This window comes from Choloepus didactylus, chromosome X (genome assembly GCF_015220235.1).
Source record: "Choloepus didactylus isolate mChoDid1 chromosome X, mChoDid1.pri, whole genome shotgun sequence".
Taxonomy (NCBI): domain Eukaryota; kingdom Metazoa; phylum Chordata; class Mammalia; order Pilosa; family Megalonychidae; genus Choloepus; species Choloepus didactylus.
In genome coordinates this window covers 188,820,047-188,847,401 of record NC_051334.1, presented here as the reverse complement: position 1 = coordinate 188,847,401, position 27,355 = coordinate 188,820,047, and the positions used below count along the sequence as shown (strand labels likewise).

Here is a 27,355-nt window from a genome sequence, read left to right as displayed (position 1 = left end):
TTCTGGATGGAGAGAACTGTGCCCTCACGTCCATCTAAAAACTAAGCCGGGCTGCAGGGTTCAATGGAGGGGGTCAAATAGAGGTCTCCTGGCTCCCTCCAACTTCACACTAGGGTATGCATTTTCTGCCTGACTTCTTACTCATTTCTTCTCCTCTGGGTTTGTTGAGAAACATATCATGTATATATGTGTTGGGACAACTCCTGCATGAGGAAATAAACAGTGGATATACAAATATATATCTAGTGGGAATAAGGTAGTAGGAATAGGGTGGAGCAAGCCAGTGGAGAAGTTGCTCAAGGAGTCCCTACTTCAGCTGTATAATGTCAGACAATCCAGTTTCATTTCCTTTCATTTGCTCTCAAAAATCAGGAATGGTACTGAGTAGCCTCACTTAACCTTCCCTGGTTCACGAAAAGAAAAGGGCTGTCCTCAGGAAGCGCACTCTGGGAGATGCAACTTTAACTCTCTATTGCCATCTAGTGTTATAATGCAGGTATTGCAATGGCAGATAACGACAAGAATACATTCACCATTGCAATGTTGAAGCTACTGTAGAGTACGGGATTTAGGGGAAGGCTTTGTCTATTAAACTAAGGGTGAAAGAAACCGGATTCAAATCCCATGGTTTGAGGGTCAGGGCAATGGTATACTGATGTAGGGGCTCGATAACAAAATCTAGGAAAGGAACTGAATTGCATCCCTCTTATACAGCATAGGAAGGTGTGTGTGTGTGTGTGTGTGTGTTTGAGAGAGAGAGTACACATTCACAGAATTACGTATATACTTTGAATTTGAGCAAGCATCAGAACTCGTGAGCCATCATCCGAACATCCTTTTGCCTGTTGTTTCCCAGACAAGCAATCTCACACTCCCCAGCTGGACCTCTCCCATCATGGCTCAGAGCAACTTACACTTAATTTCTCTTGCATTCACCCCAAGAAAATATGAGATAAGAGGAATTCTTTCTAGTCTATGACAAATAGCTAAGTTCTGTCTTTCTACCACCTAGTTCTGGATAATCCAGTAGGCACCAGAGAAGCTGGAACTCTACAAATTTTTGAAAGATTTTGATATTATATATTTTTAAAAAAGCATCAGAGTTGTCATCATGGGCATCATCAGGTTCCTGTATGACATCCACATCCATGTTTTAATTTCACTGTGAACAAAGTCACAGAGAGGTGGCCTGTAATGTGCAGTTTGTGGGTAGATCCTGCCTTCCCACATTTAGACCTGAATCTTACAACCAGGTGAAAGAGTACAATTTCCAAGCATAATGAAATACTATACTTTGGTGGAAAATGAGGGGATGATTCTGATGTAAATGAACCTTCCAGAAAACCCTCAAGCAGGCAGTTTTCCTGCAACAGCTACTCAGTGTGAGTGCAGCACACGAAGCCCTGACTCCACCCTCACCTGTGCCATCCTCCGAATGCCCAAGGTTGCAGATCTGACTGATGCTGTGCACCCAGACCTGCATTTCTTCCTCAGTCTTGGCCACCAGATAGAACGTACGAGCAGTGGTCTTGACAATGAACACGAAATTATTCTGAAATTCCTTCCGAATGAAGCCCGGGCCTGTGTGCTTCCACACTGCACACTCACTGAGGTCTATCACGCGAATGGGCTTGCTGGAGTGCTTGCTCCTGTAGTACTCCAAGACGTCGGGGTTGCCACTCATGCGGCCCCGCCGAAGGACAAACCAGCGCTTGCGCCAGGCCTGCAAAGAGGTTAATCAACAAGGCATTACTGAACCAATTGCCAAGAACCTCCTTCATAACAAGCAGAGTAGAAGCAAATCGGCCATTCTCATAATGAAATGCAGAGCCCACCCAGCTTTGCATTTATTCAATGACTTTAAGGATGGGTCAGTATGGGGAAATCTAGTGATATGATTCACACCTGCAGGTCAAAGGACCAAAATTATATAATCATCCCAATCATGCAGAAAAGGCATGTAATAAAAATTTAGTGTATGCTTATGATAAAACAAATCCTAGAAATGAAGAATGAAAACTTTCTTACCATCATCAATCTCAATCCAAGAGCCACTATTATACATTAAAATCAGATGCAAATAACAAGTTGCCAGCATCATCTAAGATAATTAAGTAGAGTGGCTGGTTATACTTTCTAAGTGACAGACGATTTTCTAAGTGCTTTACCATAACTCATTTACTCTCCAAAGCTATCCTATGGGATAGGTAACTCATCGTCTCCAATTTACATATGATAAAATAGAGGTTCAGAGAGGTTAAGCAATGTGCCCAAGGTCACACAGCCAAGCAGCTGTGGGACTGCATTTACACCCAGGTGGGAGTAGAAAGATCAGTAATGAATGTGAAGTTAAAAAGTAGAGAGGGTAAGTGTAATTAACTCCTCAGTGATGTCTGTGTAAAAGGGGAGGAGAGCTCTGGGCCAAGAGAGTCTTTGTTGTCATTTAGGATTTTTTTTATTAGAATAGTTGTAGGTTTACAGAAAAATCATGCAGAAAGTACAAAGTTCCCATATACCACCCCCCCCAAACACACATACACACACACACACACACACACACGCAGTTTTTCTCAAGGAACTTTTTTTAAAGATAGGAGACACCTGTGCATGCACACTCTTACGTCACAGTGTTTCTCAACTGGTGATGGTATTATTCCCCTAGGAGACATCTAAAAATATATGTGTTTTGCTTGTCATAAAGGCTGGGGGCGGGGGTAGAAGGCAGGAATTGTCTGGCCTAAAGCTATCAATGCCCCTGTTGAGAAATACTTCATGCAGTAAGAATTCTGGAAAGAGCCAAGCCTTGAGTAAGATGTCCAGGAAAAGCTTAGTGGAATAAGCTTAGCTTAGAAAAGAGAATCAGATTCCCTGAAATATGGTAGGCTTCTTTGTGTGCCCACTGAGAACTCATGAGTAGGACCTAGGGTCCCTCCAGTCAACACCCACCCTTTGATCTAGAAAATTTTGCTGCAAACAGTACCATCCTGGCTCAGTAAAAAAGGAGGGATGCAGCTACCAATAGATAAATGGTTACACTACCTCCTTGGGTATGAGATCTAGGGAAAGAAATACTTGCAATTGAACATAGCCCAGCCATTCTGTAAACTACCCTGCCACCCTCCCAGAGCCAGGAAGGAGGAGGTAGGGACCCTCATCACATTCCCTATCTTCTTATGTTTAGGCACCCTTTGCTCATTGCATGGTATCTGGCCAGCCTGAGTGGATAGCATATCCTTACTTTCTGCTGTGGGGAACTGTAGCACTAGTCCCAATTGGAAATCGAGCACAGAGAAATGCGACAGGCTGACAGCAGGGCTTTCTTCCATTGGAGATGTTGGGTGCTGCAGTCGGCAATTGCAAATGGAGAGATTTATAACTCTTGTGGTTTTGTCTCCTGTGCAGTGGCATGTGTGACAGCAGGAAGTGCTGGGTTCTGGCAGTAGGCATGGTGACCACTGGGACAGGAAGTCTTTTGTATCTTTAGCTTCATTTATGCCTAACACTTTTGTAAGCTCACCAGCTTTGACCAAGAGGCCAGGGAAAGAGGAAAAGCAACCGTTTGGAGTGTTATCAGCTCCCTGCCCATGGGATATAAGAGATCAAGCTGTCAAGAATCTGAAGAAGCACTAAAGAGTGGAAGGCCAATCATCACAAATGACCCACAATTACACTTTCATAAGAAATAAGCTCTTCAAGGCTGTGGTAGGTGAGATCTGATTTGGTTCTGCCCTTACAGACAGTATACAACTCTGAGAAGAGGTTTGACCACTCAGGAGAGGGATAAGACAGCATGATTAAATCAGTGGTTTTAAGACAGGAGACACAATAGCCTGCTCATATGCTCATGTGAGTGATCCAAGAAAGAGAGAAAACTCAATGATTCAATAAATTTCTGTTGCAAAAACAGTATTGGATAGGGTAAATTCACTAAGAATGAGGGGAGGAAGAGGGGAGGAGGGCCCAGCAAGCAATGTGTGCTTGCTAAGGAAAGCTTTCTTGGGGAGCACAGGGTACCCCAAACTTTCCAAAGGCCACTTTGGTGGAGAAATATGAAGAGGAACATTATTGCACTTCCCAAAAATGAATCGAAAAAAGGAAGTCAAACTGAGCACAGAAACAAGCTTCACACTAACAAATATTAGTTTTATGGGAACAGAACATTTCTTAACCTTTAAAAACAATGCTGGGGAAAAAAGTAACACTGCAAATTAATACAGTGTCATGTATCCTGCTAGAGGATGAACACAGAGAAGGCAGTTAGAGTTGGTCCCTAAAAGAGCCTACTGCCTAGCTGGGTGGAGTCAATGAGATACATGAAAATGGGTAGATTTCAACCCAGGGAGATAAGTGCTTTAGTAGAGGAGTCAACCGGGAGCAGTGCAAGTGCAAGGGGGAGAAAGACACAGACAAATTTGGGGCTCGTTTATTCATTCATTCATTCATTTGACAAATATCTGTTAATAGCCTACTAATATGTAGGACACTGTGCAGAAATTGGGGAAAACGAGGTGAGCCAGCCACAGACCCTGCTGCTCATAGTCTAGCTAGTTGGGGGAAGCAGGCAGATACATAAACAGACAATTGCAGTCAGTGTGGTAAGTGTTCTGACAAAGGAAAACCAAAATGCTGTGGGAACACAAAAGAGAGACATCTCTCTCAGATCAGTGGGTCTGGGGAGGCTTCCAGGAGGAAGTTATAGCTAAGCTAAGACTGCAGAAGGGCAGAGGAAGCAGCATATGCAAAGGCATCAAGACAGAAAATGTATAAAACTTCATGTAAGTGTAGCTAGTTCAGCAGGGCTGGAAGGCAGATAGGAGAGCACAAAGGAAAAAGAATAGTCATGCCACAATATTAATAGAATATAGCATAGTCTTGATGCTAAATCGTGGAAAATCAGCAGCATGCCCTACTTCAGGTTTTCAAATCTACCTAAGAGTTGTGATTATGCAAAAGCAGAAATAGCATGTTCTTTGAGCCTTCTGCTAAGCAGGTGAAACCAGAGACCAAGTATGATCCTGTCTTAAAAGGCTTACAGGTACTGTAAAGTGGTGGACATATGGCAAAGTGCTGAAAATAGAAGGTCTGTCAGCACCCAAGTGAGGCTCTTTACAATAAAAAGTTCTGCAAGGAAGCCATCAAATATGACCAAGGTCATGTCAATAGGACTCAGGAACCAACTTGAAGAGGCTCCCCACTGGCCAAAGCTGAAACAGTTTGAGCTTTAATAAATATAAAAACCACAGTGTTGAAATCCATCAAATATGTTTAAAGCCTTTAGTTCATCTTGATATTACAAAAGAAAAAAAGAAAAAGAAACAGTAAAAGGAAAAGAATGAAGAGTGAAGCAACTGGTCAAGATGGCAATGTAAGACATTCCTGGGAAAGTTTCTCTAAATAAAAGGGCAAGTTCCTTTGAAAAACAAAATAAGATTTGGAGAAAAACGGAACCACCATAAGATAAGGCAGACCCAGGACTGGACGCTGTAGTAAAAGGTGGTCCTGAGTGTGGCAGAGCAACTGAGCATATCATAGCCATTGAGAGAAAATTTGCATAAAAACAAAGAAAGCAGCCCAGGACTCCTAGAAAAGGAACAGAGTAAAGGAAATCCTCTTCTTGAGTGTAAACAGTTGCACATAATAATAGTGTAATCTTAAAAGTCACTGCACATGTCCATGTCAAGAAACAGGTGCAGAAACACCTGAGAAAATCCGCACCATTAGACACAGGCTGCTCTAAAGGTTCAGGATAAGCTGGATCAAGCACTGAAGAAGAACCTTAACACACAGCCAATCTACAATGAAACCCTAGGCAAGAGGGAGAAACTACTTCTAGAGTAACACATCAAAATAACTAAATACCCAGACATCAACAAAAGATCACAAGGCATACCAAAAAGCAAAGCAAAACAAAACAAGCAAGAAAGCAAGCAAACAAACAAAAAAAAACGAGGAAGAATATGGTTCATCTAAGAGAACAAATTAAAACTTCAGAAGAAACACAGATATTGTAACAACTAATCAAGATGTTCAAACAAATCTCCTAAATCATTCAAGGAGTTAAAGGAAAATATGGATAGAAATAAACTAAATATGGATATAGAGCTAATGGATATTAAGAACACAATGTGCAAACCAAAAGAATTAGAAAGTGTAAAAAGGAACATAACAGAACTAATGGAGATGAAAAACACAATAATGGAGATTTAAAATGCAGTAAAGGCATACAACAGCAGATCTGAGTGGGCAGAAGAATCAGTGAACTAGAAGACAGGACAATCAAAATCATGCAGTTGGAAAAGCAGCTAGAGAAGAAATTTTAAAAAAATTAGCAGAGCCTAAGGGACCTGTGGGACAACATGAAGTATGCCAATATATACATTTATAGGAGTCCCAGAGGGAGAAAAGAAGGAAAGGGGGGCAAACAGAATAGCTGAGGAAATAATGGCCAAAAATTTCCCAATTCTTACGAAAGACATAAACACATATATATAAATTCAAGAAGCACAACATACTCCAAACAGGACAAATCCTAATAGACAAAACACATACTAATAAAAATGTCAAATTCCAAAGATAAAGAAAGAATCCAGAAAGTAGCAAGAGAAAAGCAATTCAGAAAATCCTGGCAAATCCACAACAAAGCTCCCAGAGCTAATAAACAAATTCAGCAAAGTGGCAGGGTATGAGATCAACATGCAAAAATCAGTAGTGATTCCATATACTAGTAAAGAACAATCTGAAGAGAAAATCAAGAAAAACTTCCATTTAAAATAGCACTGGAAGACAAAATATTGTTAAGATGTCAATTCTACCCAAAGTGATTTACGGATTCAACACAATCCCAACCAAAATTCCAACAGCCTTCTTTCAAGAAATGGAAAAACCAACCATCATATATGGAAGGGTACGGGGCCCCAAATAGCCAAAGCCATCTTGAAAAAGAGAAACAAAATTGGAGGACTCACATTTCCTGACTTTAAAACTTATTACAGAGCCACAGTAATCAAAACAGCATGGCAACTGCACAAGGATGGACATATGGACCAATGGAATTGAATTGAGAGCTCAGAAATAAAGTCTCACTCCTTTGACCAACTGATATTTGACAAAGATGACAAGTCCACTCAGTGGGGAAAGAATAGTCTCATCAACAAATGGTGCTGAAAGAACTGGATAGCCATGTGCAAAAGAATGAAGGTGTACCACTACCTCATACTGTATACAACAATTAACTCAAAATGGATCAAACAGTAAATATAAGAGCTAAAATTATAAAACTCCTAGAAGAAAACATAGGGAAACATCTTCAGGACCTGTGTTAGGCAATGGTTTCATAGACTTTACACCACAAATATGAACAACAAAAGAAAAATTAGATAAATCAGACTTCATTAAAATTAAAAACTTTTGTGCATCAAAGGATTTTATCAAGAAAGTAAAAAGTCAACCTACAGAATGGGATAAAATAATTGAAAACTATATATCTGATATGGGTTTAATATCTAGAATATGTAAAGAATTTCTACAACTCAACAACAAAAAGGCACACAACCCAACTACAAAATGAGAAAAAGACTTGAATAGACATTTCTCCAAAGAAGATATACAAGTGGCTAATAAGCACATGAAAAAAATGCTCAAAGTCATTAGCCAAGAGGGAGATGCAAATCAAAACCACAATCTGATACCATCCCACACCCACTAGAATGGCTACTATTTAAAAAATGAAAAATAAGATGTGTTGTAGAGGATATGGAGAAATAGGAACACATTTCTCCACTTTATTGGTGGAAATGTAAAATGGTGCGGCCACTGTGGAAAACGTTATAGTGAATCCTCAAAAAGCTAAGCATAGAAATACTACATGACCTGGCAATCCCACTTGTAGGTATATGCCCAAAAGAATTAAAAGCAGGGATGTGAACAGATATTTACACAGCAATGTTCATAGCAGTATTATTCACAATTGCCAAAAGATGGAAGCAATTCAAGTATCCATCAATAGATGGAAGTATAAATAAAATGTGGTGTCTACATACAATAGAATATTATTTGGCCATAAAGAGGAATGAAGTTCTGATGCATGCTACAACAAGAATGATACAAGAACGAACCTTGAAAACATCATGTTGAATGAAATAAGCCAGACACAAAAGGACAAATATGGTATGCTCTCACTGATATGAAATAAGCGGACTATGCAAATTCATAAAATCAGAAACTATAATACAGGTTACCAGGAGCCAGATGGGGACAGAAAATGGGAATTAATATTTAATTGATAAGGAGTCTCTGTTTGATGTGATGGAAAAGTTCCAGCAATCTGTAATGGGGATGGAGGCACATCTTTGTGTATGCAATTAATACCACTGAATTGTATACTCGAAAAGGGACAAAAAGGGAAATGTTAGGTCATATATAAGTAATCACACACAGACACACAAAAACACATAGAACTGTACAACCCTAATGTAAACAGTGAGCTAATGGTGATAGCATAATTATAATAATATTGTTTCACAAACTGTAACAAAGGAACCACACTAATGCAAAGTGTTAATAATAGGGAAAACTGTGTGTGTGATGGGGGGGGTATATGGTAACTGCACTTTCTGCATGATGTTTCTGTAAACCTACAACTGTTCTAATAAAACAGGGGAAAGTTTACAAAAATACTAAAACTAAAAAAAAAAAAAAAAGAATGAGGCAGCCACTTCATTATCATGAAAACTGGTAAAAAAAAAAAAGGGGGGGAAAGAATCAAGGATTATCTTGCCACTCCTATATGAGCAGCCCCACTGGGTAACCAAATAGTAGACAAAGTGTCTCTTTATAAATATATTACAACTAATGAAGGAAAAACAAGTGATAGAATTAGAATGTCACTGTTTGGCTGGCCCAGATAAATTAATAGGTATAGGCATTAAGCATCAACAGCTAACTCAGGAAAAGCAACAACTAGACTTTCTGTGCCTTCTATAACCTGGCTACAGGAGCTGACCCAGAATCTGATCTGCATGTTGAACTGCACTGTGAGGCAAAGCCCAGACTGTGGGAAACTCTGCAGGTCAAAGGCCCAGGTTCTCCAACAGATAAATTGTAAGGAAAAGAAAGGGATAGAAGGGGAATACATGGATTAAATGAGACCCAAAAGACATATCCATTTTTTAAAATGTGCAATACTAAATTATAGTGCCTAGGGATGCTCATTTGAGAGATAAAAACAAAAAATGCAAGGAAGAGATGCTATACAAGTGAGGTAGTTACATATGGGGAGGAGGTGGTTGTGATTGAGAAGGATTTCTGGGGTGGGTGACAAAAGTTCTAGTTTTCAACTGGTTGGTGGTTACAAGGGGCTCATTGTATAACAATTCGTTAAGCCCTACATTTGGTTTTTGTGTCAGTAGGTAAGTTATGGTTTCTAGTTGTTTGATCAAGCCAGCATTGGCCTGATTGTCACCGTGAGGGTATTTCATAGATAGATTTCAATCAGTAGTTAGTTGATTGCATCTATGGCTGATTACACCTGCAATCAACAAAGGAGACTGTCTTCAGCAATGAGAGACGTCTCCTCTTGCAGTCAGTTGGAGGCCTTGAAGGGAGAACTGAGGATTTCAGCAAGAGAAAGAAGAATCTCTATCTCTACTCCAGCCAGCCAGCTTCTCCTGGGGAAATTCGACATCACCTTTGTCAAGTTTCCAACTTGTGGCCTGCCCTACGGAATTGGAATTTGGACTTGCCTATCCCCACAGTCGTGAGCTAATTCCTATAATAAATGTCTTCATGTTTACATATTTTATACACACACACACATACTGTCAGTTCTGTTTCTCTGGAGAACACTGTAGTTTGCTATACATGTGGTTTGCTACATTTTTGTGATAAAACAGTTGCTATATTTTACAATAAAAAAGACAAGAAACAATTCCTCTGGACAAAGAATATTTGTGGATTTATTTCAATGAATATTTACTGAATATCTACTATACGCCAAGCGCTGTGATAAGCATATAAGGAAAAAGGGTGCTAAATTCATCAGGATATTGCTAAGCTCACAGGTTGAGGAAAGAAGGCAGACACCAGCGGTACCAGAAGGTACGAAATCTGAGGATGGGGTGTCAGGGTGTAAATAAGAGATGAGTCAAAGGGTCTGGAACTAAGAACTTCAGAAATCCGTTAGGTGGTAGAAAGCGCAAAGGTCTGAGGTGAACAGTTGAGGACCTGAGTGCTGGGGCCTCTTCTGTTTGGGGAACTGTTTATTTTTATAAGGCAGGTCATGAGCCAAGATGGAAAAAGGTGAGGTCAACAGTTCAGGATAGACTGTGAAGATGAGTGTGTCCTCAGCCAAGAGGAACTAGAAAACAGAATCACTGGTGAAATCAGTCTATGCAAACAAGTATCTACAACTGTAACTCAGAGAAATGGAGTACATAAAAAGTGCTGAAAGTCAGGAGACATGCATTTGAACTCTGACTCTATTTTTGAATCAGTATAACCTTGAACAGTTAACTCAACTTCTGCCAACCTCAGTCTTGTCATCGATAAATGCGATAATAAACCTGTCCTGCCTCCCTTATGGTGTAATTGCAGTGAACCAATAAGAAAGGGACAGCAAAACATTATCAATTTGAAAGTAACATAAAATGACAATGTGACTGTTGGTTCCCAGGGCACATGACACGTACTTCTCCTGGGGAAATTGTCTCTCCCCTTCTGGAGCTCACGCCCCCCACTATACAATGATGGGGTAGGACCAGTGGGCTCTGAGGGCTTTTCCAGCTCTGACAATCAAAAGATCAGTTTCCCATCAGCCTTTCCTGCCACAGCCACAAAGCTGACTCATTACCACCCCATCATCAGCTCCTGTAACCTTGTGGAAAAGTGTTTGTGTTCATTTCTAGAATCTGAGGGAGGCTAAAACTGAACTCCTCCAGGCAGGTGTGTGTGGGTCACAGGCCTGCTAGATTTTTGGGAATTATTAGAGGAATAATTGAATTCCATTCTTCTTAGAGTAAAAGCTATGTGTTTTTCTCCTCTTAGACAATCCAATTTGCTGATTTCACAGTTTAAAACCCCGTCCTTTGGATTGTGTGGTGGGTGAATATATCTCAATAAAATTGCATTTGAAAGAAAACCAATACGATAAATTAAAAAATGGTATATACAGTGAAACTGACTGCAAAAGGGCACAATGGAACTTTCTGGGGAGATGGAAATGTTCAATATCATGACTAGGGGTGGCTGTTACTTAAGAGTATACATTTGTCAAGTCATCCATATGTATACTTAAAAATTTTACATCAATAAAGTTAATATTTGAAAAAAAAGTTATATAAACAGCCCATTCAATAAAATTCTATTAATTCTTTCAGAAAAAAAAAACCCCATCCTAGTTTGTTTCTTAATAGAGAATGACCCATCAGGTTAAACAAAGGTGCAAGCACCTGTAAGGCTGAGGTGGAGCCTGTGCAATGGCAGGCCTGGGAAACTGCTGCCACTTTAGTGGTAGAGGAAAAGGACACAGGATCTGGGGAAAGGGGACAGAGACTTGAATCCAAACTTCCCCAGCCTTTATTGTGCATTTGAATCACCTGGGTGAACTTGTGCTTCCGGCCACATCATTGTACCTGGAAATGAACTTGCTCTCCACCCATAAAACCAACTAGAAAACTGGACCAAATATATGAAACAACTGGTTTCAGACACTGGGTGACAATGCAGGGCTGTGGTCTCTACCAAAGGGGAACCAAAAAGGTGAGCCTGACAACTGTCCTGGCTTTCTGCTTGTAGGTGCTTTCTGACTGGTAAGCCATAAACTGAATAACTATCAGAGCTCACGTAGGGCTGGGAGGTGTTTGAGTTCTGCCCAGCCAGAGTGGTGAGGCCTGGAACATTCAATAGAGACTCCAGAAAGGCCACACTTTAGGAGTAGGACTAGGGCCAAACTAGCTCTAGAGTATAGGCTACTCCAGACTTGTGTTAAGAAAGCTAAAAAGGAAGCCTTGAAATGATCAAGCTGATCTGAAAGTTACTGACTTGCCTGGCAAAACAAAGTTCAGCACTCGTTAAAGGAGACAACCAAATCCAGACTCTCAACAATATAAATAATTACAATGTACAGCATCCAAAAAATTACTAAAAATGCAAAGTGAAAGGGATTTCAAGAGGTAAGAAGAAACTGGACTGTGATCAGTAATAAACTGAAGGGGCACAGTATACACAAAATCTACCTGAAATGAAGAACTTGGCACAGTTTGATCTTTCCCATGAACTTCAGACTCATACGCTTATAAGCAACAATCTAACTAACATTTCCACTTATATATCTAAGAGGTCCCTCAAACTTAACGTGCCCCAAACTAAACTCCTGATTTCTTCCTATCACCCCCAAACCTGCTCCTCATCCCTGAGCCTTCTGATATCTTGGTAAATGATACCTCCATCCATCTATTTTCTAAATCCAAAAACCTTGGAGTGATCCTCGATTCCACTCTCTATACCCAAACTATTAGCTAGTTCCTTCTTCTCAGAATACTCTTTCACGAGATCTTTGCATGGCTTTCATTCAGATCTTGGCTTCCTGTAACTGAGACCTCAACGTAATTGTCATCTCATCAGAGACACCTTCCCTGATCATCCAAATAAAAATGGCCGGTCACACAGTTATTCCATATCACCATATCACCCTATTTTAATTCTCTACAAACCACTTGTCATTAGCTGGTATTTTTCTTATTTGAGGTTTATTGTTTGTTTGCACTCACACCCTCACCCACACCCCACTAAGAATACAAGCTCCTGAGCAGCAGAGGCCTTTTGTGTCCTGTTCTCTGCTGTATACTCCGGGCCTCCAATAGCGCCTGGTTCAGAATAGTTGCTCAGTAACTACTTGTCAAATGGATGAATTCCACACATGATTTCAAGGTGTCACAGACCCAGGTTAAAAACTCTACTCTTGAGAAACACACCTGGCTTTGTGGGTTTATAATGGACCTAGTCATCAGGATTTACTCATCACATATTCATGTGCTAGAACTTAGGCAGTCAGGTAAGGCTTGGTCCCAGACTCTTAACTCAAAACCAGCAAATGCTCCATCCAGACACTGCAACAGGCAGATAAAAGCCATGTTGTTCAGGATTAGATTGGGTTATGAGAGTGATCATCTCATGACTTTCCAGGGCATTTGAATAAATGAACGTTTATCAGTTGATAAGATGAGCTATCGAGGCTGAAGTTTACAATGGACAAGGCTTAGAAGTTTGAGCACTTAATTCCTGCACTCAATTCTACTTACACAGTAAAACAAACCTGACTGGGTTATAGCAAGTTTCACTTCTTTGGCTCCAGAATTCACTCCAATAAAGTTGCAGTGGTCCGTCTGGATTGTATCCATTGTGCAGACACTGAAATGAACTGAGAAACATCTTGAAAGTCTCTGAGGCTGTAAAGAGACACCTCTAATTTAAACTGCTTTTCTGGCAAGAGTGATTACTGTCCCTTTGTTTCAGCGGAATTGGCCCCCTTCCCCCTCTTCAGTGGTGAAATCCCAGAGCTATGAAATCATTTCCTTAGCATGTGCACAGGATGGGTCAGTAACCTGCCTTCAGAGCCATGCTTTCCAACTCAAGCTGAGGGAGCAAAAGTTGCAGTTATCTACATTTGGAGCTTTTAGGTTTTGATCCTTCAGTATTGCTGCCATTTCAGCAATGGCAGTTTTCAACTTAACCTGCCAAAGGGAACTGTGTGGGCCTCTTCCCCTCAAGACCCATGGCTGTGCTCCATATTGTCCTTGCCAAGAGTGCCTAGAGCTCTAGGATTTGCTTCTCAGATTCTGATTGCTTACAGGTGTCGGCCTCCTTCTGTGCTGCAATTTCAGTGGCCTTATTGGTCAGACTCCAGGAATTGCCACAGATTAGAGGGTAGCAAGGAGAAAAAATATTGCTAAGGACCTACACTCACCAAGGCTGGACTAACTGAAAAGCTTTCAAGATGAATGTTAGTTGGCCTGATATAGGATTTCCCACTATTACATATGAAGAGTCATGCAAAGTTGGGAGTAGAACTACTTCAGGGAATATCTGAAGTTACAGACAGAAGAAAGGATCCCTAGAAACCAAGCCACAGCCAATGAACATCAACTGGTCTCCACTTCTACCTAGGACCTTAGCCTAAGCTGACCTAGACTGTATGCTCTGCAACAGCAGGGACGTTATCTGTCTTGGTCCCTAAAGTAGCCCCAACATCTTGAACAGTTTGGGCATGCAGTACATACTCAATGCATTGTGTTCACTGACTCACTGTGCCTCTAACACTGCCTGGAAGCTCATCCAATCCCCCAAATGGAGCAACTTTAACCAGAGGTGCACGTGGATTCCTGCAGTCAGATAATCCTGCCTGCCTCTCTGTGCCATTTGCCTTCCAGATCCACTCCCTGCTCTGCGTCCTGGGAGGCTTCCAGTTGAGTTTAGCCAATGGGAGCACCAGCAGGGAAGGAGGAAAGAGAGACTAGAATATTATTCACCCATATCCTTCCCTTGAGGTCACTCAGAGATGGTGGCAACCCTTGAATAAAAGCCACAGCTCCTGCTGGAAGGCCCTCTCCAGGCAGCTCCCCTCTCTGTTTCCAGGTTCCAGTAACCACTCCCTCCACTTATTTACCCCCAAGTACAGGGCTGCCTCCACTTGCGGTTTTGAGCCTGGAGTACTGCACCATCTCTTTGTAAACAGCCTCTCCGTGGTTTCCCATTGTGGTCTCCCTCCCACACCCTTGTAAACAGCCTCTTTATTAAACATTCTTCAAATTACCAAATTACCATCTGCTTTCTACCGGGCCCTTTATCACTAACTCCTATCATCTCTAGCTTTAGCTGTCGAGGATGTGGAGAAACTGTATTCATTCATCCATTGCTGGTGGGAATGTAAAATGGTACAGCCACTCTGGAAAACAGTTTGGCCATTTCTTTAAAAACTGAAAATGCTACTACCAGATGACCCAGCAATTGCACTCCTGAACATATATCCCAGAGAAATGAAAACCTATGTTCACACAAAACCTGTACACAATGTTTATGGTAGCTTTATTTCTAATAGCCAAAACTTGTAAACAAGCCGGATGTCCATCACTGGGTAAATGGATTAACAAACTATAGTACTTCTCTACCACGGAATACTACTCAGAAATGGAAAGGATCAAGCTACTGATCAACAATCTGAGTGAATCTCCAGAGAATTATGCTGAGTGAAAAAGGGCAATCCCAAAAGGTCACATCCTATATGTTTCCATTTACAAAACATTCTTGAAATGATAAAATTATAGAGATGGAGGACATATTAGTAGTTGCCAGGTGTTAAGGACAGTGTGGGGATAGGAGAGGCTCTAAAAGGGCAACATGGGGAGACTAGTAGTGATGAAAATGTTCTGGATCTTGACTGTAGTGCTGGTTACACAAATCTACACATGTGATAAAATTACACAGAGCTTTACACACACACAGGAGTGCATGGACAACTGGTGAAATCTAAAGAAGCCATTGAATGGTACCAGTGTCAGTTTTCTGGTTGTGATACTGAACTACAGTTATTAAAGATGTGGACCCTGCACTGCACCTCCTTGTACTTTTGTTGCCAAAAAATAATTATTTCAAAGTAATGCATTTTTAAAAGATATTCTGCCCAAAACAGGTTGAGAGTACAGAAAAAGAAATCTGAAAAAGTGGGACAAATAAAAAGCACAAAATAAGATGCTTGATGTAAATTCAAATGTATCAATATTGCATTACATGTAAACAGACTCAGTGTGCCAGTGAAAAGACATTTATTGAATGCCTACTGTGGGCAAATGGTTTGATATTACTTGAGCATAAATTGTAGGAAGACCAATTAGAGATATGAACAAAATGGACTTGGTTGGGACTAAAGTAAATCAGACCAATGGGTAAAGGATGCTATTGACTCTGTTTAAAAACCTCAAGTTCTGTGTGAGACCAAATGAAGAGATATTTATTTGGTGCAGGATATATATCTTCTATAGCACCCTAAATAATTTAACTTGTACGGTCAGTTTATTCAAACACCATAATTACACAGAACCTTGAATAGGGAGAGAGACCTGGTTGGTTTGTACAGCTTAGTGTGAAACCCCAAGATATCCCAGAGTAATTTGCACAGAGAATAAAAATGTATTTGCAAAGCCCCCTTGAGGGACTTGGGGAAAATGTGGCAATATTAAACTTCCCCACCTGGGTTATTACTGATATTCTTGCAAGCACTGGGGACTCCCAATTTAATAAGTCAAGCCCTTGATCTTGCAGTCTGCCCTTATGAAACTTATTCCTGCAACGGAGAGGCTACGCCTACTTATAATTGTGCCTAAGAGTCACCCCCAGAGAACCTCTTTTGTTGCTCAGATGTGGCCTCTCTCTCTAAGCCAACTCTGCAGGTAAACTCACTGCCCTCCCCCCTACATGGGACATGACTCCCAGGGGTGTAAATCTCCCTGGCAATGTTGGACATGACTCCCAAGGATGAGCCTGGACCCAGCATCATGGGATTGAGAAAGCCTTCTTGACCAAAAGGGGGAAAAGAAATGAAACAAAATAAAGTTTCAGTGGCTGAGAGATCTCAAATAGAGTTGAGAGGTCATTCTGGAGGTAACTCTTATGCATTATGTAGATTCCCTTTTTAGGTTTTCGTGTATTGGAATAGCTAGAAGGAAATACCAGAAACAGTTGAACTGCAACCCAGTTGCCTTGACTCTTGAATATGATTGTATAACAATGTAGCTTACAAGGGGTGACAATGTGATTGTGAAAGCCTTGTAGATCGCACTCCCTTTATCCAGTGTATGGATGGATGAGTAGAAAACTGGGGACAAAAACTAAATGAAAAATAGGGTGGGAGGGTGGGATGATTTGGGTGTTCTATTTTACTTTTATTTTTTATTGTTATTCTTATCTTTTGGAGTAATGAAAATGTTCAAAAGTTGATTGTGGTGATGAATGCACAGCTATGCGATGATACTGTGACCAACTGATTGTACACTTTGGATGACTGTATGGCGTGTGCATATAGCTCAATAAAATTGCATTAAAAAATAAAAAACAATTGTAGGAAGAGAGTAACAGAGGAAGACACTAGAGAAGTAGAAGATATACTGGGAATGGAAGTGACAGTATATATAGCATGTGGGGCACGAGGGAGAAGGAGAGAGACCAGCTGAGGATGACTAGACAGATGTTGTGTAATAGGTTAAGTGTCAGGGTCCCCTGTGTGATACAAGGGTGAACGAGCTTTTTACTGATGGCATTTCTTTCTCTTACAATTTTATCAACTTATATTCATAATCTCATAAAGTGGTCAAGGCAGCTATTATCTTAATTTTCCAGAAAAAGAAACTGGTACTCAGAGAGATAATGTATCTTGTTCATTGCCTCACAGTGACTCTGAACCCAAGTCTCATGACTCCCTGTACACTGTTCAAGAACATTGTTTAAACGAGTTGAAGTTGAAGAAGGGAGAAAACAGAACCACAGTAGGAAGAATAGGTAAGTGCCCATTCAAGCTGGCTCCTCCTGCCACACTCTGTGGTTTTACTGGAAGGTACTTCGGATGGCAATAGAGCAACAGAGTGCATTTTCCTGAAAGTCATATGTTAGAGCACTTTTAGCAAAACTGTGCTATCACGTGGAATGGTCAACGCTGTTTCCCCTGACTTAGCTCTGTATTCAAAGTGGAATATTTCTGTTCCTTCATGTGCAAACATTTTTTCTCTTGAGTCCAGAAAACAGAGAAGAAAAATAGGAAAGAGGAATAAGACTTGTTCTTGTCTGATTTATTACTGGCTTTTCATTTCCTTTTGCATCCTTCCTCACCCCTGTTCCTCTATGAACATGTTTCCCCCAGTGTATTTGTCTTATTGCCGTATTGCTGTTCATGTATATTTAGTAAATGCTAGTTAGTGCTTAGAAAACTAAATAACTCTATCCATTTGTAAGGCCCCCAGAAATCTTGGCTTTGGTCCCAGAACATAAGATGAAAGAAAGCATTTGATAACTACTTGGAGATTTTCAGTAATGTCCCAAGAAGTTACTCCTCAAAGCCTAGTCCTCATTCTCTTCCCAATGGTTTCATCTTGAGAACGCCCAGGAAGTGTGGGGTGTATTTACATGCCACAAAAGGTGAACCCAATTGAAGATGCAGAATTCTTATTAATTTTCTGTTTTCTGCTGAGCTTTACTTGGGAGGGTCTTTCTCTCTGCCGTGCACTTCCTCAGCAAGGGGGACTGCAAAGGCCATGGGACCCAAGGGCGGGGGGGCAGGAATTTCCAGGAGCAGGTTATACTGCACCTCTCTCTCCTGGCTCAGTGCCACCAGCCCTGGAGTTGCTGGTGACCCTTCAGCCTGATGGCCTGTAACCTTCTGCTCCCTGCCAAATAGAACTGGGACTTGTCCCAGGCTTGGAATAACTTCCTGTGATTGTCCTGGAGATGGCCTGGCTAACAGGATCTGCTTCCATGACTTGTCAACAGAGGCAGAAAAATCCTGTATCTCTGCAATGTGATGGACCTTGGAAGGAGGAATCCTGAGGGGAAATGTTCATCAGAGATAAGTCTGCTAAGATGGTGGTATTCAAGCACAGCCACACCATATGAGGCGGAGATGACCTTCCTCGTGTATTGTCAACCTACCTGCCTCTGGCTGTACTGGCTAGTTTCTCATCATTTTCTGTATGGCAGAATCTTAGAAGTCATTAAGAGCAGCTAATCAAATTTACAGGTGTTATGAACCTGGGAGTGTCACTAATACATTAGGTACCAGGATCAGGATGCAAAATGGTGGACTGGAACAATGGGCTAAAACAGACTCAGGAATAAACAGTTATTTTAAACTCTGCTAAGTTCTTGGATAGATTAAGAGTCTGAGGTGCAATGGAAACACAAAGGAGGTAATCAAATCTGAATGAAGGTTTAAGGAAGGTGTAATACAGAGAAAGTGACAACTGAGCTGAGTTCACCAGACATGCCTTTTCATGAAGGCTCTAATACTTTCCCCGAGGGACATTATCCACTGCTCAAGCTGAGTGCATTAAGCAGTGAGAAGATATAAGATCTAGAGTAACAGAAAGATCTGCAGTAACACAGATCCTTCAACATCTGCAACAGCTAACACTTAGGTACCAGGAACTGTTCTAAGTGCTTTGCACAGACTAAATTAACTCATTTAATGCTCACATCTGAAGAAACTGAGGCGCAGAGAGGTTAAATAACAAAGTCATTGCCAGCTAATATGTGACAGAGGTAGGCTTTGAACTCAGGTAATCTACTTCTGGATCCTGGTTCTCAACCCACATACTAGAGTGCTGTCAAAAGGCTGCCACCCACTAAGTAGAATGATGTACGTCAAAGAGCTTTGAATGCCAGATGAGCGAGGCAGTTGGTGAGAAGCTAAAAAGGAACCTAATTCTCCAGGAAGAAACCAATGAGTGTGGGCAGACTGTGATTGTGGGACAGTGTACATTTAGGGTAGGGACTTAGGATAAAAGTTGAGAAGATGATAAAAAATATATATAGCACAATTTTATAGCAAGATGAGCTCGTAAGCTAGCACATGATCCTCCCATTCTTTTTTCTAAAAGACAAAAACTTGGAAAGTATTCAGAAAACCTTGTCACTAGTATTATCAGAAATCTAGTATGTGAGGTTTAATACTGATGAAAATCTTTCTAAAATGTCCCAACTGACTAGAACAGTGCCGGGTGCCTAGAGGGGACTCAGTAAATCTTTGTGGAGTGAATGAAGGAATCATTATCTCATACCATACAATCAAAATAAATTCTGCCCAGATTAAAAGATTCACATTTAAATACCAAAACTATGACAGTAATGAAAAATTAGCTGGGAAGGCTTTCTAACATGACACTATGGTCTGAAACTATAAAGCGAATCGGTGCCATATATGACTTCCTAAAAAGCAGAAATGTCTATGCTTGGAAGACCCTGAGTGCTCTGTGTGAGCTTGGGGTGTAGGAGGGTGGGAGGGAGGAAAGGGGAGGCAAGTCATTAATCCTGAGAGCAGTTACAGCATGGATGGGAGCAGCACCCAGGGGTGGAGGGAAATCAAGCAGTCAGCTAGGGCTCCAAATGGAGTTTTACTGGGTGGTTCATCGTCTCTAAATACTCCTCTGACTGGAAGGAGTTGCCAAAACCATGTCACAGCCTCTGGCTAGCACATAATTGTGAGCCAATAGACATTACTCTGCCCAGAAGACCACAGAGCACCAGTGTGTGTTTAGGCTCCTGTCTCAGCATGGGAGAAGCTAAGGTCGACAGGGCTTATCCCCAGGTACCTGGGGAGGAAAAGAATGTTCTGAATTCCAGCTTGGTTTTATTAGTTGCTTTGCTCAGAGCACATCTGCTAGAAGGAAGAGCCATTTATTGTTTGTTTATAGTTCAAGGACTTCTGAGCGTGTAGAACGGGAGAATCATCCCATGCCACAACCCTCTACTCTCCAAGGATTTTTCAGTGGAACCCTCCAGAACCCTTTCTCAGATTTTGTCAAAACTGTGCCCTACCCAAGGGGAGATGGGATGTTTATTTGATCTAGGGTTTTTCCATGAGTTGGTTGGATTTTCCTTCCCCTGTTTTGGACTCTTTTGGTTCATTTTGATGGGGTTCATGGAGGGGAGTTATGTCAACATAGATTCAACCTGTCATCCTTCCCAGAAACTTCTGTCATTCTTTATAAGCTCTGGCAATTGCCAAATAGGCCAAAACAAAAGAGTGTCTTGTTTAAATTTGTATTTGTCTGATGTCTAATGAAGGTGGATATTATTTATGTATCATGTCCTTCTATGACTTTCTGTTCATTAACTTTGCCCATTTTTGACAGTTGTTGCTGATCTCTTTCTGATTGACAAGGATTACTCTAGGATGAAAGGATATGGATTCTCTGCCTGCCACAGATGATGCAAAAACTTTCACATTTTGTCATTTGCCTTACAAGTTTATACTGTTTTTGATGTACCTAATGCCTAAAACAGTGCTTGGCACGTAGGAGATGCTCATTAAACGTATATTGAAGGATTGCATACCTGAATGAATGAACAAGAGTGTTTTATTGCCATGTGGCAAAATTTATCAGTCTTTTCCTTTATAGTTTCCCCTCCCCATTATTGTATTTAGAAAGGTTTGCCTCCCCTCAACATCAGAATAAGATTCAACTACATTCCTTTGTAGAAGTTTATTTCATTTTTACATGTAAATACAACACATCTAGAATGAGTCTTCTCATAACTATGTTAAGTGAGATTGAGCTATAGTTGTCTTTTTTGTATTGTGAGCTCTTTACCTGGCTTTGGTATCAGGCTTGCACTAGCATCATCAAATGAATTGAATACTTTTGCATCTTTATTTACACTAAACAGTCTATAAAGTATAAGAGTTATCTGTTCTTTAAAGTTCAAAAGAGCTCAAATATAAAAACTTTGTGAGGCAGGCAACAGTCTTAGAAGTAGTTACCTAATACTAATTTTCATTCTTTTCATATTTACTTGATAATACTGATCAGGATGACATTTTAGGGGCTAAGATTGAAAAGTGTATTTCTTTTGGAGCAAGGCAATGTTAGAATTCTCATTTGGTGTGAAAATTTGGGTGGGGTTAAATTACTATTTAAGCCTTAGTTTAATTTCTAATTACACAGTTCTCATGGCCAAAGACCCCAAACCACCGATTTCTTGTCAGCACTGAAAGCCACAATGTAACAGACTTACTTCTTGTGAAATAGGAACCAAGTCCTGCCAGAATTGGAAGCCTCTAACAGGAAGTCATGACTTGGTGGTAATGAACTGAAATAACTACAGAAAAGGAGCTATATGAGGGGACAGAAAAGCAAAAGCAGCCATCCACACCCAGGGGGGCGAGCTGTTCTTTGGCTGTTACTGCCTTTTACCAAGCAATACTTGGTGTAAGGCAAGGTGAAATTCTTATCTGCGAAGAAAGCAAAATAAGCTGAGCTACTCTGATATAAAGTCAAACAAATCAGCATGATATACTATGAAACATATTGTAACAGAGAGAAGTACAGGGATGGAGAGGGGGGATCTGCAGGTTTATACCCCGGACACCTTGCAGGTCAGTGGGACAGAATTGTGAGGCTCTACGTGGCAGGTAAGAGAGTGCATTTTCAGGCACTGGGCACTCCACGGGGCCCGCAGAGAGGGAAGGAAACTGACTTTGATCTCACCTACTCCGGGTCCTGGTGAGAGGACCCTGAGCAAGGCAGATGTGGCCCTTGTGCTCACAGGCTCCCAGGCCAGGGAGGGAGGAGGCAGACAAGTCACCAGGGTGGGATGCTCCTCAAGGGAAGGAAACCCGGCTTTGATCCCTGTTTCCCACTCTAACAACTGCCCTCAACTAAGGATTCCCAGCATGCTTTGGGGCTGGGTTAGACAGGGCATCTGGGGAAATCCCCCACAAGTTTGGAGATTTTCACAAAAGAATTTTCAATTATATTCATATAACAGTTATGCATAGATTTTTAAAAATCTTGAAAAATATTCTTTATAATCTCCAAATGGGGAAGAAACTATAAAGGAAGTGATTTACCGATTTACTTACCAAAAATAAAAAAAAAGTCTACATGGTGAAAGACCTGGGAACAAAGTTGAGATGATCAACACGTAGGGAGCTATATTTCCTACACATTTAGGAAACAAAATATATAAAGAGCTTCTATGAAACACTAAGATAAACATAAACAACCTAATAGGACAAAGTGGGCAAAGGACATGAATAAGAATTTCACAGAAAAAAGAGAAATGGCCCCAAAGCATATATCCAGAACATGCTAATTGTAAAAATATGATATCTTTGCCTATCAGATCAACAAAAAATTTTCAAAGATGTGCACAATAATGTATATGCACAGATATTGTCATTATTTATAATGTCTAAAAATCATAAAGCATTAAGTATCCATCAAAAGGTTGACTAAATTACAGTATGAATAAGCAAACCACATACACACCCGCCTCCATCCCAGTCTACTCTCATACCTTGTAAATCTCGGCGCTGTCACTTGTTATGATTCTTTGAGTTCCATTTCCTTTATCTTACTTACAAATCTGAATGAAATTGAGTAAGGTTTATAATTACAAAAACCAGCCACTTTTCAAAACAAAAACAACAAAAATGAGCAGAGGTTGCTTACAAGACATCTTTCTATAATGTAGCCTCCAGGGAAGTTTGGATCTCCCTAAGCCTGTTTCTTCCACAGGCTTCCAAATCTCAGGGTATGGCAACTCCAGCTCCAGGTGCTCAGGCCCAAACACCCTAGAATCATTCTCGACTCCTTTCTTTCTCTTTACCTTCAGAATATATCTCCCTCCCTTGCACCCTCCCCAGCAGGAGCTGTCTCATTTCTTGCTTCCTACTTGGTCTCCCTATTCTCAACATGGCTGCCAGAGTGATCCTGTTAAAATTCAGGTCAAATCATATCACTTCTGCACTCAGAACCTTCCAGTGTCTTCCTCCCTCACTCAGAGGAAAAGCCAAAGGCCCTACATGAGTCCCCTCCACCCTCCCTTCACCTCTCTGTCCTCATCTACTACATCCCTCACTCCCTTGGCTCTAACCAAGCTGGCAGCCACACTGCTTCTGGAACATTCCTGGTGTTATCTTACCTCAGGGGTTCTGCATTTGCTATCCCTTCCCTCCCCTCCTCCTAACCACCCTCCCCCCGTTAAGGGGTGGAGTACGCAAATTTCCAGACATTTTTAGCTCTCTAATATTCAAGCAAAGAGGTCTCCAGTGGGCCAAGGCAAATCCCGCTAAGAGGAGCTGGCAGGTGAAAGCTGTTGGAAATCAAGCCCACCTAAGGGGAGGGGGAGTGGAGCACATCGTCCGTTATCTCTGTCCTCACCACTAGGAGTAAAACACTGATTACAACAACCCTATGGAGGTAGGACATCAGTCAACCTTGACAAGAGCAGTTTTGATGGAGTGGTGATTAGGAGAGAAGGAGAAATAGAATATCACCATTTTGTAAACCTTAATGCATTAATGGACTTAGGCACTGAACATCGGTGGCTACCAAAATCACAAAAAGAGACACAACCAGATATTATGTCCCTCCAGAAGTACAAGAATACCACCTATGAAGTAGTCTTGTCCAAACTCAAACTTGAATCTGAGCAGGAAATTTAAAGGGCAGGAGAACGTTAAATGACACCAGGGCATTTTGCAATTGGCAAAATCCAAAGTGAAAAAGACTCTACAGAACAAATGACCTCACTTTTTATGACTCCATTGACATAGCAACTCCAAGAGTCACCACACTCAGGGAAGTCCAAAGCTATGGCTTCCCACCAGGTATTTACAGTTTTCCCAGTCCAGAGGCCATTCAATTTACCAGATGGACTCAGATGTAGGTGAGTTCATAGACACGATGGCGGGAGCAGCCATCTTCCTATTTAAGAAGATCGAGATGCTATAGTTGGAGTTTTCTGTGGTATATATTTTGGGGCTGAAAGTATCTTAGAAGTTATATATCAGACAAACCCTTGACCAAGGGCAGAGGCAAGGGTGACAAACCCACTTCTCAGTGACTTCCCAAAGCACTTGGCCCACAGATAAACCAGTTCACTGCCTCATTTCTCCCATCTCACTCCAGGTTTTGAACAAACTGAGTTCTTATACTCTGAGGCCTTTAAGGGAAGTTTTCCTGTTAAGGCTTCTACCCACTGCTCTCTCTCCTCAACCTCACAAATACCTGTGAGCAAAGCACATACTTCAGGACCCTTAAGATACAGCCACTGATTGGGAAAGTTCTTTACTTTCATATTTTCTCATCACATGGCCATATGTCTTTCTCTATCAGGCCTGGTACTCTGGATCACTCAGTTTCTTTCTGATTACCTAACACTGCAAATGCATAAAATACTTCCCTCTTTTATGCTTTAGCTCTGTTTTCCTTTCAACTACCATCTCATCTCTCTTCTCTTTCACTGCCACACTTCTATTTTCCTCTCTACCCACTTCTTCCTAAGCCCCTAATAATGGGAATCAGCTTCACCAGTGAAGAAACAGATGTTTTGCACCCATCAGGCAACAGGTTCTTGTCAGTGCTCTGTTAGAACCCTGGCTTCATTGATTCCTTTCTCTCCCTCTCTAACTGTGGGCATCTCCCCAAGTTCTGTCCTAGGTTCTTTGTGACTCATCACACTCTCCTGGGATGGTCTCATCCACTCCCATGATTCCAACCACTCTGGCCAGGTCCCTCCACTGAGTTCTGGACAAATTTACCCAAATGATTGCTGCAGGTCCCACAGTTACTTCAAACTCAGCAGGACCCAACATTAACATATCAGCCTGACTGCTATGTATTAGTCTCACTGACTTGCCCCGAAAGTAGGTCTGGTGCTCCCTCTCACAGTGCCTGTATGACATAATCAGGGTCTAGAAAGATCTTGACAGACTGGCATGAAAGACCAATTGCAAAAACAATAAAATGCACCAGTGATAAATGTAAGGTCCTGTTCCTGGGTGAAAATAAAACAGTATAATACAAAACACCAACAGCACAAGAACAGAATGGAGAAAAGATAGCTTAGCAAAAGCACAGAGGAAAACTAAGTTTACTTGACAGGAAGCTCAGTGTGAGTCAACAGTGTGGCTGCCAGAACAAAGCTAATGGAATCTCCAGCTGCATTCTCAGAAGCACAGTGTCCAGATTAGGAGCGATAGTCCTGCTCTGATCTGCCCTGGACAGTCTAAATCCGGGAGATTTTACTCAGTTCTGGTACCAGGTTCAGAGGAGACATATCAGGATGGTGAGGGAACTCAAAACCATGTCCTATCCCAAGGAATGACTGGATCATTGGCAACATTTGGCCTGGATATTTGGAGGGCTTTCAAACTGAAAAAGAATAGATGTGTTCTGTGTATTCTAAATAGGTAAAAACCGGGACCGGTTTCTAAAAGTCAGAGCTGTCGCACAATTCTTTGGGAAGAACGTTACGTAACCAGCTTCCTGTCACTGAAAGTGTCCAGATAAGGAATGACTGGTCAAAAACATGGCCAGGATTGAATTAGAGCACCGTTAATACCCCCTTCAAATCACTAAGTTGCTGTAATTCATCCTAGGTCAGCTCCCCCTTCTCAGTGTCCTCGCTCCTGTCAAACTCAAAATCTTCACTAGTCCCACCCTCTCACATACCCTGTAACTAAGCAATCAACAAGTCCCACTGATTACGTCTTTAAAATCATTTTTGGATTTCTCCTTTCTGCTGTATTCCCATTAATACTTTGAATTAAGTCCCCTCGCCCAGGAAAGAGAGCAGAAAATAGGACACCTTCAAATCCCATCCCCATCAACCTGACTTCCAGACCCTAAGTGGCCATAGATATCTGTAGTAAACACTGTCATTTGTTTGAGCCACCCAAGGTCTTTTTCTACACTGAGGGAATTTCCCACCTTATAATCTTTCTGGGAGAGGCAGAGACCAACTCCAATCATAGAAGCAAGAAATGACAGATACTTTTTCCCCCAGTCTCCCTTACAGCCAGGGTACAGGTTCTGATGGTCTTTCCTGACAGTGTAGCCTCAAGATTGCTTCTGCAGACCTCCAAACAGTTCTTTAGCCACCTGATAAAATAATCATCTTGCTACCTGAAATGATGTGCCTACTGAAGAAAAGGTGTTTTGCTGTTGGGTGGAGGGGCTAGTGCTCACTACCACAGACTAACAACAAAGTGCATGAGGCATTCAAGGACTCTGAGGCTGGCATTTGCTTCTAAATGTGGAGAGCTTAAAGAATCATTGTCATCAAAGGTCTCGAGAATTGGAATGGACTCAGACTCCTCCAGAATGAAGGTTTAGGTCACCCCACCAGTGAAGAACCCTGACCAGCTGAGGTATTGGCTGGGCAAAAGGGGAACATGAATCAAGGACAGTTTAGTAATCTTCTTTTCCTCTCTTCTTTCTTATGCCTGTCTTATCTAAGATGTGTTGGTGGTAGTGAACTTTACATTTTAATTCATAGTTTATAGACTATTACATAGGATCATGACAATACTAGAGATCAGTGGCCATCATGCAGAGTTCCTTGTGGCAGCCACTCCCTTTGACAGAAGAGGGAAGGAACAAGGTAGACAGTAGTGGCAGCAGATTTCTCACCAGAACAAGTTCTGAGTTGTGGTTTGGGGTGTTTCTTCCTGGCTGTTTAACCTCAAAACTGGTCCTCCAGCCCTCTAAACACTTCTGTGACCCACCCTACCCAATATCATTTTGATAAACCCCTTTTCTCCCTAAATTGGTTAGGGTCTGCTTCAATTGCTTGTAAATTAAGACCCTGA

The 27,355-nt window shown here is 41.3% G+C and overlaps 1 protein-coding gene across 6 annotated transcripts in view; it reads right to left on the bottom strand.

Moving 5' to 3' along the window:
• GAB3 (GRB2 associated binding protein 3) overlaps positions 1 to 27,355 on the bottom strand; it is an 83,991-nt gene that overhangs the window by 40,791 nt on the left and 15,845 nt on the right. For 3 of the 6 annotated variants that reach the window (XM_037821323.1, XM_037821326.1, XM_037821324.1), the window contains exons 1-2: positions 13,296 to 13,913; positions 1,420 to 1,723 (exon numbers count right to left, since the gene is read on the bottom strand). In XM_037821323.1, coding sequence (XP_037677251.1) covers positions 1,420 to 1,723; positions 13,296 to 13,394 — 403 coding nt within the window. In that variant the 5' untranslated portion in view covers positions 13,395 to 13,913. Of the gene's footprint in view, positions 1 to 1,419; positions 1,724 to 13,295; positions 13,914 to 27,355 lie in introns of those variants that run through there. The other 3 variants (XM_037821327.1, XM_037821328.1, XM_037821329.1) reach the window with 1 other exon arrangement.